The 12,852-nt window shown below is 40.6% G+C and overlaps 1 protein-coding gene across 1 annotated transcript; it reads right to left on the minus strand.

Moving 5' to 3' along the window:
* Positions 1-1,139: 1,139 nt before the first annotated feature.
* Positions 1,140-12,169, minus strand: stum (stum, mechanosensory transduction mediator homolog). Its single transcript, XM_076084795.1, has 4 exons — positions 11,959-12,169; positions 4,959-5,141; positions 2,532-2,540; positions 1,140-1,174 (listed from the first exon to the last, which is right to left on the minus strand). The coding sequence occupies exons 1-4, from the start codon at positions 12,167-12,169 to the stop codon at positions 1,140-1,142; spliced, it is 438 nt and encodes a 145-aa protein (XP_075940910.1).
* Between the last annotated feature and the right edge of the window lie 683 nt (positions 12,170-12,852).

The raw sequence follows: 12,852 nt of genomic DNA on the forward strand, positions 1-12,852 counted from the left end.
ATACCATGTTCTAATAGCGTGTAATATCCCTCTGACACTGATTTACACATTGAAGAGGTATGAAAATTCCAATCCAATAATTGCCAGGAGGCGTGAATCATTTTTTCGCACAGCCCTGTAATTTTAGGATGACACGCATCTTGTGACCAGCAGTGAGACACAGCGTGTTAAAGATGTGTTTGCTATCACTGTAAAACAGTGCCTTAAAAGGGAAATATTGTAGCTACAAAATAACTACAGGCTGATCGATTGATGACAAATTATTCCCCCCATTATAATCATGTTATCATTCAAACTCACTATGCTGAATACTGCCTTTCTGAGCCATTCATAGTTTGGTCTCATGCTCCAGTGGAAGACATGTTTGCTCCCCGTTCTTGAAGAATAGTTGAGTCAGTGCTCAGTGATTGTCAGATTTAGTGGCCAGTCGCCATGATTTTGTACTGGCTGTAAGCAGTAACACTGAAGATGGAGAAGATGGAACGTGTTTTATGCTGTACGTTTTCAGAGAGATATTGGCGTCAATATCACAATGAAAAGGCCACCAAAATAAACAACTTTCAGCACAGTGGATTTAGGGGCAATGGGAACTCTGGTTATGCTGGTTCTGTAAATACCGTTATATTGTTATGATCGATATGAGCCAATTAACGTTCTGTCAAAATGCAAATCAATATATTTATTTTCTCACACAGTCCTTCCTTCTTTTTTTCTTGTCATGTAGGAAACATGTAGTCCGGTCTAAACGTTTTTTTGTCTTTTACAGATTTATAGTTTTTATCAAATAGATCAAATAAAAAAATATCAAAATCACTGTTATAACTACTCAACAAAATACAAACACATTGTTTTTCTCGTGACTGTACAGCTTTCAGTCCCCTTTTTCCTCGTCCTGTTCCTTTTAAATTAAATGTAAATATGGTCTCAACCAATCAGTAGCGTTCAATCAGAAGCAGTCAGCGGATTCTTTCCTTCTTTCTTTCCCACATGTGGCTAATTTATTTTAAATGTCTCTGCTCCTCTCTGTAGTCCAGCATACTGGTCATCACAAAGATAAAGGTATTGCCATCCGGCATCAGGGAGGTTAAAGAGGTCAAACTGTCCATGTGATCCATCAGCAAACACCAGAGCGACCTTTCTCAGACATCCTGAGGAAGACTCTGGTCTCTGTAGCCTGAGGAAGAAAGGAGAGAGAAAGACTTTTGAATGCTTGTAGAAATGATTGTAAAATCTATATTCTGGCTTTTATAGCCCCAGTTAAGAGGGTTTTAAAGTGCTGCATGTAATTTCTAAGTATTTATTTTGAACTTTTGACCATAATTTCTTTTCTCCATTTCATTTAATTGAGAGAAATGAAAGCAACAACCGAAAAGGAGCTCGGCTGGAGCATTAGGCGGCAATGCTTTATCAAGTAGCCCATTGGCTGGCAAGCCATTACCCCAGCTTCCCCAAAGTGGGAAACAATACCAGTCTGTCTGGTATTATGGTTTTAAATGGATTTGAAACTTTAAATTCCACCAGTGTGGAATAAGAAGCTTCTCTTATCAATGAGCCAACGTTTCTAAAAACAGAAGTGTAACAGCTTCACACAGCACATTTTCAATGCAGAGCTTATTATTTTCCTGCGATCATTTGTAGGCTATTTTTATTTATTTATTTATTTTTTGCTGTGGATTGGGCAGAACAATACATCCATTCACTTATCATACCAATAATTTAAAACTGTTTAAGGAACTAACATTTGTTTGTATGTGTTTGTGGCTGCCGCCTCTGTGGAGTTTCTATTGTTTAAACATGTCCACCTTGTGGATGTTTTCTTCTACTGTTTCAGGGACCGTGGAGTCCATAGCTCATTTTATTTATTGTCAATCATTTTTATTTAATTGTCTGAGTTTTGTCTCTCTCTGGTTAATTCTTGTGAGGCTGCACTGAGGGAGGCAGCTGTATATTTATTATTTAATCGATAATCTGTTGTATGCACAGACAGCAGATCTCCTCTGTTGGTTTGGACAAACCCCCTCTTTTACTTTAGTACATTTGTACTTTACTACTTTTACTTTTACTTGAAGAGAAAGTCTTTAAAGTAGCAGTACAGTACTCTTTACACCTCTGCTTTGAAGCCATGCACGCACCTTTATTAGTGGATGGAAGCTGCTCAGTTGTCCTGGAGCTTTCCAGGACAACTGAGACCCTTACATGGACTTCCTCATCAGATCATCACTGCTGATCAAGACTGTGATTGATAGAAGCTCTAATGCTTGTAAGGGGACCTTGAGTTTGGATTGATTGACTTTATTTCTTATACTTTATTTTCAAAGCTCATGAAGGAATGCTTGAGTTAATGAGTTTTTTTATACGTTTTTCTAAGTCTGGGAAATGTGGTTATTTGTTTTGGCTTATTCAGAATCAATGTTAAATTTAGCAACAGCTGACTATTCATTATATCTTTTACGTGTTTCTACACATGACTCCACAATGTCATCAACTCTCTGTGGGACTGTTAGTGAGGGGGGAAAAAGAGAAACACCTACCATCAGAGACTTGAGTTGATGAAGCGGAGGAGAGAAAGAGAGACAGTTACTTTTGAAATATTATCATACAGAGATCGACGAGACAAAACCGGCTTTTTTCCACAAAAAGAGAAATTCCCACAGAGCATTGCGGTATCTTTCAAGGGAAAGGAAAGAAAAAAAACGTCTTTCAACATGATCTGACCTTTGAGTCAGATACATTACATGATCAAATGAATACACATACAGCAACATAACCCTGGTTTGTTGGATCGATGAGCAGAAACATGGAGACAAGGATGGAGAGGGAGACTGGGTAAGGGGGGGAGAGAGTGGGAGGAATAATGTGAAAGAGAGGGAGCAAGATCAAATAGGAACAATCATTAGATAGGGGAAGAAGCAGATCTTCCTCCCACTGATCGCCTGAAGGAAGGGCGATCAGTGGGAGGATGATAATACCATGATCATTAGACAGATAGGAGGAAGAGGAGAGACGGAGTGAGGTCGAAAAGAGAAGAGGGGATGTTTGGAAAGAAAAAGTCCATTGATCATATGCAACGTCGTCTCATTGAAGACAGAAGGAGAAATAGATATGCCACATTATCAGTAATTCATGGAGGAAGAAGGAGGGAATAGCTACAAAGAGTGTATTGTGGTGAGTTGAACAATAATTGATCTTATTGAAGCAAAAAGCATGCACGATTTCACCTTGGCCTTTACTGCTCACGTGAAGATGTTTTTTAATTCAATATAAATATTCACTACGCCGTCAAAACAGGAGTTTTAATTTCAAGCAGCAGCAATTGAATAAGACGTGTGCCCAGAGGCCTGGAAAACAGTGGGGAGCAGTGAACAAAAACTCACCAGGGGGGCCGCTCACTCCGACACACACACACACACACACACATACACACACACAGACACAATTACTGTACCTCACACACACAATCACACAGATTCTTGCAGGCATGTAAATACCAACAGTCATTGGGTTGCACACGCCTGCAGCAATTACCTCACAAATGCACACTCGTACACACAAAGGAGAGAGCGCTGTGGTAATTCAAAGGCTGCCTTGGTGCAGAGAGAGAATTGTGACTTTTTGCGTGTGTGTGTGTGTGTGTGTGTGTGTGTGTGTGCGCAGGCACTTGTTCATGCATCCATGCCCGAGGAGAACACACTACTTTCTGACAGAGAAGACGATTAAAATAACCCAACCTCCCATCTGTGTTCTCTGCATCAACCACTTTCTTTCTTTCTATCTTTCTTATATCTGATGGTTCTGAAATAAAAAATATATTAGTAGCATTGCACAGAGCTGCTACGATTTGCTGGCGTTATTCAACATATTTTTCGAATTTTGTGGCAACATCCGGGTGCAACACTATGTTGATGTCTTATTAGCTCAGATTGAGCAAAACCCGACCCGACGCCTCTCAGTGCTTTCCGACTTCCCCAACCTGCCCCAGCCCGTTGGTTCCTACTGAAGAGGCTTTAAATGCAGGTCACAAATACTTTGTTTCATTTTTTTTAAAGGCTAACAGTTCCCTTAAACTGCTGGGCCATGTCATTTCCAGCCAATGTTACTCACAGCAGTAAGCATTTATGCATTTATTTGGGACAATTTTCAGGTGTGGATTAATAAACATTTTGTGTATAGTGAGTATTTACGGTGGCATGGCACGAATTTTGTGTGCGTCAAAATGTAACCTGAGCATCATTGGTGTCTTTTAATAGTTTTTGTACATAACTAGAGCTCTATGACACCAATGAATACGTTATATCAGACTTTAACCTCACAGACAAAACTTGTTATGCTTTGTTTATACTTAGCGCGAGCCTCCGCAGATGGCAAAAATATATACTAAAATAAAGACTTTTAAGCATTTCTTAAGCATCTAAAAACAAATCGGCCAATAATTCAGAGGTGCACGTCCAAACGCTGCGACCACTTGCGGACCCTTTGCTCACGCCGTGATTACGTCATTTTCTGGCGTGCACGCCTCGTGCCGGCATCACTACAGCGAGTACAAACTAAGCTTTAGAAGGATCAGTTCATTGCTAATCAGTTTGTTGAAAACTGGAAAAGTATAGAATACCGCTAGACTTGTCTTTCAAATATTTTACGACAAACAACTTGAAAAGAAAACTTCTGGACAACTTTAAGTGGTGGCCAATTTCCCACCACTCTACCGGCTGTGGTAACCATAACATTTTGTGTGACACCAATATTAACCCTGACACTGGAAGACTATAGACTGAGTTTGTACACAAGTAGTGTGATATGATTTTCATGTTGTTACATTTTTATAGTTGTTCAAATTCCCCCTTCTGCACGTCATGCGACAAACAAACAAAAGCAAAAGAGACAAGACTAAAATAAAAACAAAGAGAGATGACGAGAAGAAGGTCCGACAGAAAGATAAACACAACTAGATGGGCACTGACTTGCCAGGATGACCATGTCCATTCCCCAGAAGATGCTCATGATCCATCCAACCATGACAACAGCTGTCAGTATCTGGATGAGGGCTGCCGCCATGTTGAGCCAGAACACACAACAAACACCTCGCTCCGAGATCAGCTCGTTGCGAGCTCCACACAGCACCGCGAACGCCGAGATGAAGGTACCTGTGGGACAAAAAGAAGAAAAAACGTCCTGTTACCAACAATGCATTTGGCTCGGTGATGAGTTCAAACAAACATGACGAAAAGTTTTCCACTCTGGTTGATTTCCCTTTGAAGGATACCGGACAGCAAACGTTCCATTGAAATAAACCAGAGGCTTGTACGTGCACGCCTCTACTGAAAACACGACACAAGTAAATTCCAGTGTAATATTAGCTAAATGATGCTAACTTCAGAATATGCTCACAATGACACACATGCTGATGTTTAGCAGGTTGTGTTAACCAGGTTCACCATCTTAGATAGGTGTGTTAGCATTAGCTAATTAGCACAGAAAACGATGACATGTCATTAGTTGTGCAGGTTATAAACTAAAGTATTTGGTAACCAAAGTATTAAGTGACCAAAGGTTCGTCATCTTGACACCATGGATATCTGTACCAATTCCATTTGATAGTTGTCAAGATGTTTCATTAAAAATCAAACGAATCAACCTTATGAAAGGTCTGGCTGCACAATAGAACCCAGTCCCTGTGTAAATGTCAAATGGCCGCCGCTTGTGAGTATCTGGCCACGACAGCAGTGGACCTGTGCCTGAGAAAAGAGCACAGAAAGTCACGGACACATCGTCGCTCACACCCACTGGGCTTCAAACAGGACTATCTCCGTGGACAATCCTCGTCTGCCTGAACGAAATCTAATATCACTCCTTATCTTGTTATCTGGAGACCTAGACCTTCACAGGCACCGCTCACTGTACAGCACTGTGTGTGTGTGTGTGTGTGTGTGTGTGTCTCGGTGCACACTAATCCGATTATTTTATTACAGGATGTTTCCATGACAACCTTCCCTCAGGAATAAGATATATGAATTTTACTATTTGTATAATAGCTCCACCGCATGTTATCAATGACATGTTCAGATTTGCTTACTAAGCGATCATTGTACCAACCTGCAGTGTTTTCTTTGCCATTATTTCTAGCACTCTAGCATTGTTTGTTACAGTCTATATGACATCCATACATTCATTTTTGTGAATGGGACAAGACCAGATAGCAACACCTGCGTCTATGAGAAAATGAATCTACTTCTCACTTGATTTGATAGCTCAGTAAACATTGTGAACATGAGTTCATGATCTTAATCGTTAGTTTCAAGTCTTCTGCAGTCATTACTTAATAGATTTCTATTCATTAATATTGTGTTTTCTTTTATAAAAAAAAGAAGAATCAGCTGATGTTTAGACCTTCTCTCCGCAGGCTTTTTGTACTCTTTTGCAAATACTGAACTGAACACTGTGAATAGTGAATGCGACACAGGAAATGCCTTGTGGGAGTAGTGTGCATCATGGCCTTGGCCCTTCTCTTTCTGCTAGCTCCATTGCTTGTCACATTGGAGGAATTCAAATAACAGTGCAAGTCAAACAGGTTGGGGGGGAGGGAGGAATAAAGAACGGCCGGGCTGCCAGCTCAATCTCGTTTCTCAGGAGCGAGGAAAGGCCAAAGTTGACTCATGTTGAAGTTTCTTATCACTGTTTCTCTGTTTTTCCTCTCTGTCTCTTTCTGATTAGCTACGTAATCAGGCCAAATAGTAACTGAGGGCTCTGTCATGATGAATCTTTCTATAGAAACACAGACGTACCAATTTGTCCCATAATGACAAATCTAAATGGACACCCTAATATTTACTTTCACATGCCCCACACTGCCTTATTTGGAATGGTCAAACTCTGGTACAAGCAGAATCCCAGAATAGTGAGCAGCCCGGCAAAAGAAAAACAACGTTAAAAAAAACCTGTTTATGTGGAAAAGGAGAGATGAAGATATTTACTTTTCCTTTCAAGCGTTTAACCGATGCTCATTTCAGATGCATCTCACGGAAAGAGCAACAGCGGGCTTAATTGAGAGCCGATTTGGTCTGACCAGACAGAAACATTCTCAGGTCGCAGAGGCCACGCCCACCAGCAGATGCTCTGGCTCCTGGCGAAGCTGCCCACCGCCACACATGAGCCATGATTGACAGCAAGCCTTGTGGCTGAATGGTTACACATCACTTCCATCAGTGGAAACCAGCTAGTAAACACTTGACATATTCTCCCCTTTTAGTGGGTTACAAGTTGCACAGATGCGATTGACAGATGCGTCTCTTACTAGTAACTTTGAAAAAAAAAAAATAGTGGATTTGAATTAACAACATTTTTAAGGTCTAATGCCCAGGAAAATGTCCCCCTGATACGCGTCTGATCAGTTGCACTTTAGCAGAGCAAAGCTCGTCTGCCTTTGATACAGTTATTGCATCCAAGCATCATTTCTTTGCTTTCTCATCATCCCACCAACGTCTCTCTGTTTCACGAGCAGAAGAATGAAACAAACGTTATTCATGGGTTCAAACACTGCAGCTGTCATTTGAAAGAAACGTTCCGTTAATGAAAGAATAATTCTGCCCCACAGGCAAAATCAAAGCAAAAAAAATTAGCTCTCTGTTTCACACTTTGTAGCTGCTGACCTCATACAGCGCCTTTCAAACTAAACCATTAATTGATGCAAACAAAGCAAGGGGATAGCTTGCTGTGAGTGAATGTGTACAGTTGGATAGAAAACACACTGTATGTGTGCTCAACAATCCTCAACAAAAGATTTAATATAAAGGTATATTAAATCTTTTATCTTCTTGGTTTGAGAAATCTACTCTTAATAATCCATTATGTGTGACGAGCTCTTAGATTCCCTGTATGTTGCATGTGGGAGATGCGTGTGTGTGTGCGTGTGTGTGTGTGTGTGTGTGTGTGTGTGCGTGTGTGTGTGTGTGTGTGTGTGTGTGTGTGTGTGTGCGCGTGCATAGATAATACCCAGACTAATGACTATAATTACACAGAGAACTCTACAAAGCACCCACTGGTATAGTGTGGGAGGTTAATGATGGCGTGTAAAAGACATAAAGATGGAAAAAGGGAGAAGGGAAAGAAAGTGAGAAATTAAAGGAGAAAGACAGGTGAAGCAGTGTGCTTTGACCCTTTTAAATTGTTATTGGACCAGAAGGATCACATTCTGTTTTACAGTCATTTCAAGAGGGTTTGTGGCAACCAGAAAAGTCAATTCAACATGTTATGATAGCTGTTCCTTGTGTTATAATTGTCTTAAGTCTTTTGGGCCAGTGGCCGTCATGTGCAATAACAAAATGGCCTTTCAGGCGTGCACTGCTCCTGGTGCACACATCTTCTGCATTTAACAAGAATAAGCAGGAAGTTATTTGTGCACTTTACACAGACGATAGTCTCACCTCCAGCCCCTGCGCTAAGCGAACATGCTCTAGATGAATCTCTCTCCTGAACGCACAGAAACGAAAATGACATCAATACCAATGAGTCAGCAAACAAGCCGACCCCCTGAAAATGTCATAGACACACAGTGTGACATGGATTGGTAACTCCTAACGCAATTACTAAATTTCAAATTCCAATCCCCTACACAAAGCACTGCTGCTGTAAAAAAATGCACAGAAATCAGATAAAGTGGCACGGGAGAACCAGAACCAGAACCAAGGTTTGCGCAAAGTCAGGCGCCTGCTCCAGTGAAATGAGTTGGTTGAATGGTTTTCTAAAGGGACACTACCACTGTCTTCCACAGGGACTGCCAAAATCAACACAAAACGAAAGTTCTTCATAGTAACTTTAAAATGTGTATGTATTCTGAAAATACACACATTTCTATGTTTATTTTAAATCCGTCAACCAATGTACAGTTGTCTATGAATATCAACATCACTAATCTATATTCATATCCTAGCTCAGGGACTGGTACTTGATCCGTTTATAGATGTTGGAGATGTTGCTTAACATGAGAGACATTAAACCATCCTGATGAGCTGAACTGATGCTGTGTCTCCAACATCACATTTCATCAATCATACACACACACACACACACACACACACACACATGTGACCTCTGCCACCCACACACTCACGCTGAGGATTGAATCATATATTAACCCTCTGTGTCTCACACTGTCTATTCCACTTATGGCAAAGATCGTAAAACACAACTAGAGCGCTGAGCCGTTGCACATACAGTAAGTATGTGTAATTATTTACAAGCCGACAGCTCTTTACACGGCTAACGCTGCACTGATTAACAGCTTCTCTGCTACTCAGTGGATATTTACTCAGTCTTCAGGGGACATCTTCATGACGCTGCAGCAACATAAGGTCAGGCAGGATTAATGTGAAGTTAAAACAAGCGGACTCAACAGAAGGTATGTTGTGAGATTAAATCTTCCAAGAGCTCATGGTGTCGACCATAGACGCTTTACATTCACGCTATCCTGTTGAAATGCACCTTTGAGGCTCGATCAGGAAGACATCAAACCTACTATATATTTTAGATATTCGGAGGCAGTTTTTGTCAAATAAAAACATCACGGCGCTGTGTCTTTGTGAAATCATGTACTCGAGTTACACCAGAAATTGATCTTTTCATCCTCAGTGTCTCAACAGTAACAGGAACAACAGTCATCATGTGTTACCTCCTCGCTCTAGCTCCGTAGTTAACGCGCTAACATGAGAGTGGTACCTATCTTCTTATATAACTCAGAAAGAAATTAATGTTGAACTTTTCATTTGTCTCCTACCAACAGTCAACCTTCATTTCTTCTAAATGAGTCGTTCTCTGTGAACTTTACTCACTTTCTTTATGTTGGATGAGAAGACGTCTGTGTGCTGTAAAGATGAAGCTAGAGCTTGCAGCCACTTACTGTAGCCTATTAGTGTGATGAAAAAAACCGGAGAAGCAGTTAGTTCACATGCTGATTTTTGAACTCGAGACGTGCTATTAGTCATATTTTGTTACCTTCAGACAAAACAAGTCAATAGACTTGTTTGCTATTAGATAAACGGAGCTACAAAGAAGTATGACCGTGGACAGATTCAGCCATCTCAAACAAACTCCATGTACGCCATCTCATTTATGTGATCTTCAGGAAATGTGACTTGAGATTTGAAAGGTCAGCTGAATTTGTTTAAGCTTCTGTTGTGCTGCAAAGTGTTTGTGTTTTTTCACAGTGATGCACAAAATGCATTTGCATTTTACAGCCACGAGGTTGAATAGAAGAAGCTGCCGTCTTCAGTCAGTTAGACCGAGAACGGCATTGACACACACGCGCCGCTCACAGAACGCGTGCATTGTGTTAATTTCAGTCAGCGTTGTCATGGCAACTAACCGCAGCTGTTCAACGAAATGTCAATGCATTCAGGCCAACCTACACACACACACACACACACACACACACACACACACACACACACACACACACACACACACACCCACACACACACTCGTACTGTACACACACACATACCTAGATAAGGGTGTCACCTTGATGCTTTTCAAACACGTTGGGGACAATTTCTACTGCAACATGTCAGAGCAACGTTCCTGCCAAAAAATGATCATTTGGTTTGTTTTCTTACAAAGATGTTTGTGAAATTTTCAAGCGGTCAGTTATTCAGTGTTAACTGTAGAAAGGTTTGCAGCAAACAGACTGCTGAATGTGTGACTGAAAAGAATGAATGAATGAGGGAAAAGATTCAGGATTTGGTATCTGAAGCCTTCTTCTGGAGGGAAAGATAACAGAGGAAGAGAAGATGGAAGAGATGACAAACACGTATACGTCTCTGGAGAGCTTTGACCAATAGATCAGAGGCGAGAGGAGGAGGGGACACATCTGAGGTGATTTGGTGATCGCTATCGAGACATCAGTCTCATAATTACGTCAGATTTTTTCTTCTAATTCCAACATATTTAAATATTCTATCCTAGAATAAAGCTCTTTTCATTCTCATTTTAGGTGCTGCTTTTGAACTGATTTACTGAAGTTATCCAGATTAGTGAATGACTGCATGCGGGTGTCTGAATGTACGGAGGTGTTTGTGTGTGTGTGTGTGTGTGTGAGTTAGTCATGGCTCCACAGGTTTTGTGCCATCTGTTTGAGTGTCTTTAGCCACCAGATGTTGTTACATAATCTTACTATACACAGGAATCCATGCACAGACATCCAACCAAGTGGAGGATCAAGAGGCAAAGAGGCAACCTAACAAAAGAGAATGATCTGGATGGGCATCAAAGTACACAAAGTGAAAGAACTGGACAGACGTCCTTAGAATACCTAAATCTTGAGATTATTGTGGCTTTAAAAAAAGGTGAATTGCTCAAAGTTTAAAGCGAGTTAGACTCAGCAAAACTGAGTTATAGCTATTTAAATGTATCTGTAAAAAATATCTTCTAAGACGAACTACTGAGATCACATCGTAAAGCTACAGTATCAAGATTTCTACACATGATATCGACACAAATGTTGAGTCGAGCAACAGTGACGATGTCTCTACCAGCTGTCCAGATGCAGCCGCCCACAATGTGTATTTACGCCGTGACACGTTTATTATAGCACAAGGTGTGAGCGGTGTCTCCCGCCATCTTTCTCATCCCTTTTCTCACACATGTATGCACAGAGGAAAATTCACAGACATGCATAGGCAGATATGGATTTGACTCGTAGCTATACCTACAAAAAGTAATGCAAAGTAATTCATATACATCCCAAATAAATCAATGTCCATGTAATCCACGTTACTGTAAACCAGGAAATGTAAAGAGCGACACATGGGGATGTTGTCTTATTTGTCACAAAACTTCGGTACTTAAGATAGTTATTAACCAAACCACAATCCTCTCTTAACCATGCAGTTTCCTATGAAGATGGACTTCTACAAAACACAAACAATGAGTCCAGAATCAGAGAAAAGGGAACTGTGGTTCTCAACTTACCGAGTCCAGGTATGAAGGTGTTAAGGAACAGACAGATGACCGCCAAAGGGAAAGGCATTGTGGGTATTGCAGCCCGCAGGGGTCCCTTCTTCTCCCTGACCTCCACCACCACTCCTCCACCTGCTACAGGGGCCCCAGCTATGGCTTTGGCCCCTAGATGGTCCCCGGTTTTAAAACGCCCCTGCTCTTTTCCGCCTTCTTTCTGTGCCATCTTTCTGTCTTATTTTCTCCTATTTCTGGTTTGTGTCTGGAGACTGAAATAGCTGGTGATGAGCAGGAAAGCTAGTTGAGGATATTTTGTAGGTTTGAATGATTTTTCCTCTCAGTCACTCTCCCTCTGGAAGAAGTAGAAGCCGAAGATAATCAATGTTGATTAACTGTATCCTTTAAGAATTAGATCAAATATTCAGCAGTGCATCTCAACAGTTGGTTAACAATTCACCAGCTATATCACATTCACTATGTCACCATTCATTCAAATAAATAACTACAAGTAGTGTAAATCTAAGATAAATTGGTAAAAAAAAAAGTCCATAAAATAATTTTTTAACAATTGCAATATGTTCCCAAAGTCAACTAGAAAAACCTTCAAGCTGCTCCAGCTTTTGAAGTCCCACCAAACAGTCGGAAGTAAATCACAGACTTTTTCTCTCTGAAAATATCTTCAAGACTGTTGACTCATTCTCATCTCAATCCTTTTACGTTCCTTAAAATTGAGCATCAGAAGTCGAGATATCTGCCAGTTGTTTCCATGTCCAAAATGTTCTTAAGCAACGTTAAATCATGACAGTTCCTCCTCAAAAATGTTGGGAGAAAAATCCACGACTGATTTGAAGCTCTTTTTTTTACAAATTTCCTCTGAAGTCACTTTCGTTCTTTCTTTTTCTTTCTTTC

Source organism: Anarhichas minor, unplaced genomic scaffold (genome assembly GCF_050575085.1).
Source record: "Anarhichas minor isolate MPS153535 unplaced genomic scaffold, ASM5057508v1 ptg000136l, whole genome shotgun sequence".
NCBI lineage: Eukaryota > Metazoa > Chordata > Actinopteri > Perciformes > Anarhichadidae > Anarhichas > Anarhichas minor.

Bases quoted from the DNA above. Each gene is read 5' to 3' on its own strand.
- stum (XM_076084795.1), bottom strand. From the start codon at position 12,169: ATGGCACAGAAAGAAGGCGGAAAAGAGCAGGGGCGTTTTAAAACCGGG. The intron at 5,142-11,958 runs GTAAGTTGAGAA...TTTGTCCCACAG, and splicing joins CACCTTCATACCTGGACTCG to GTACCTTCATCTCGGCGTTC.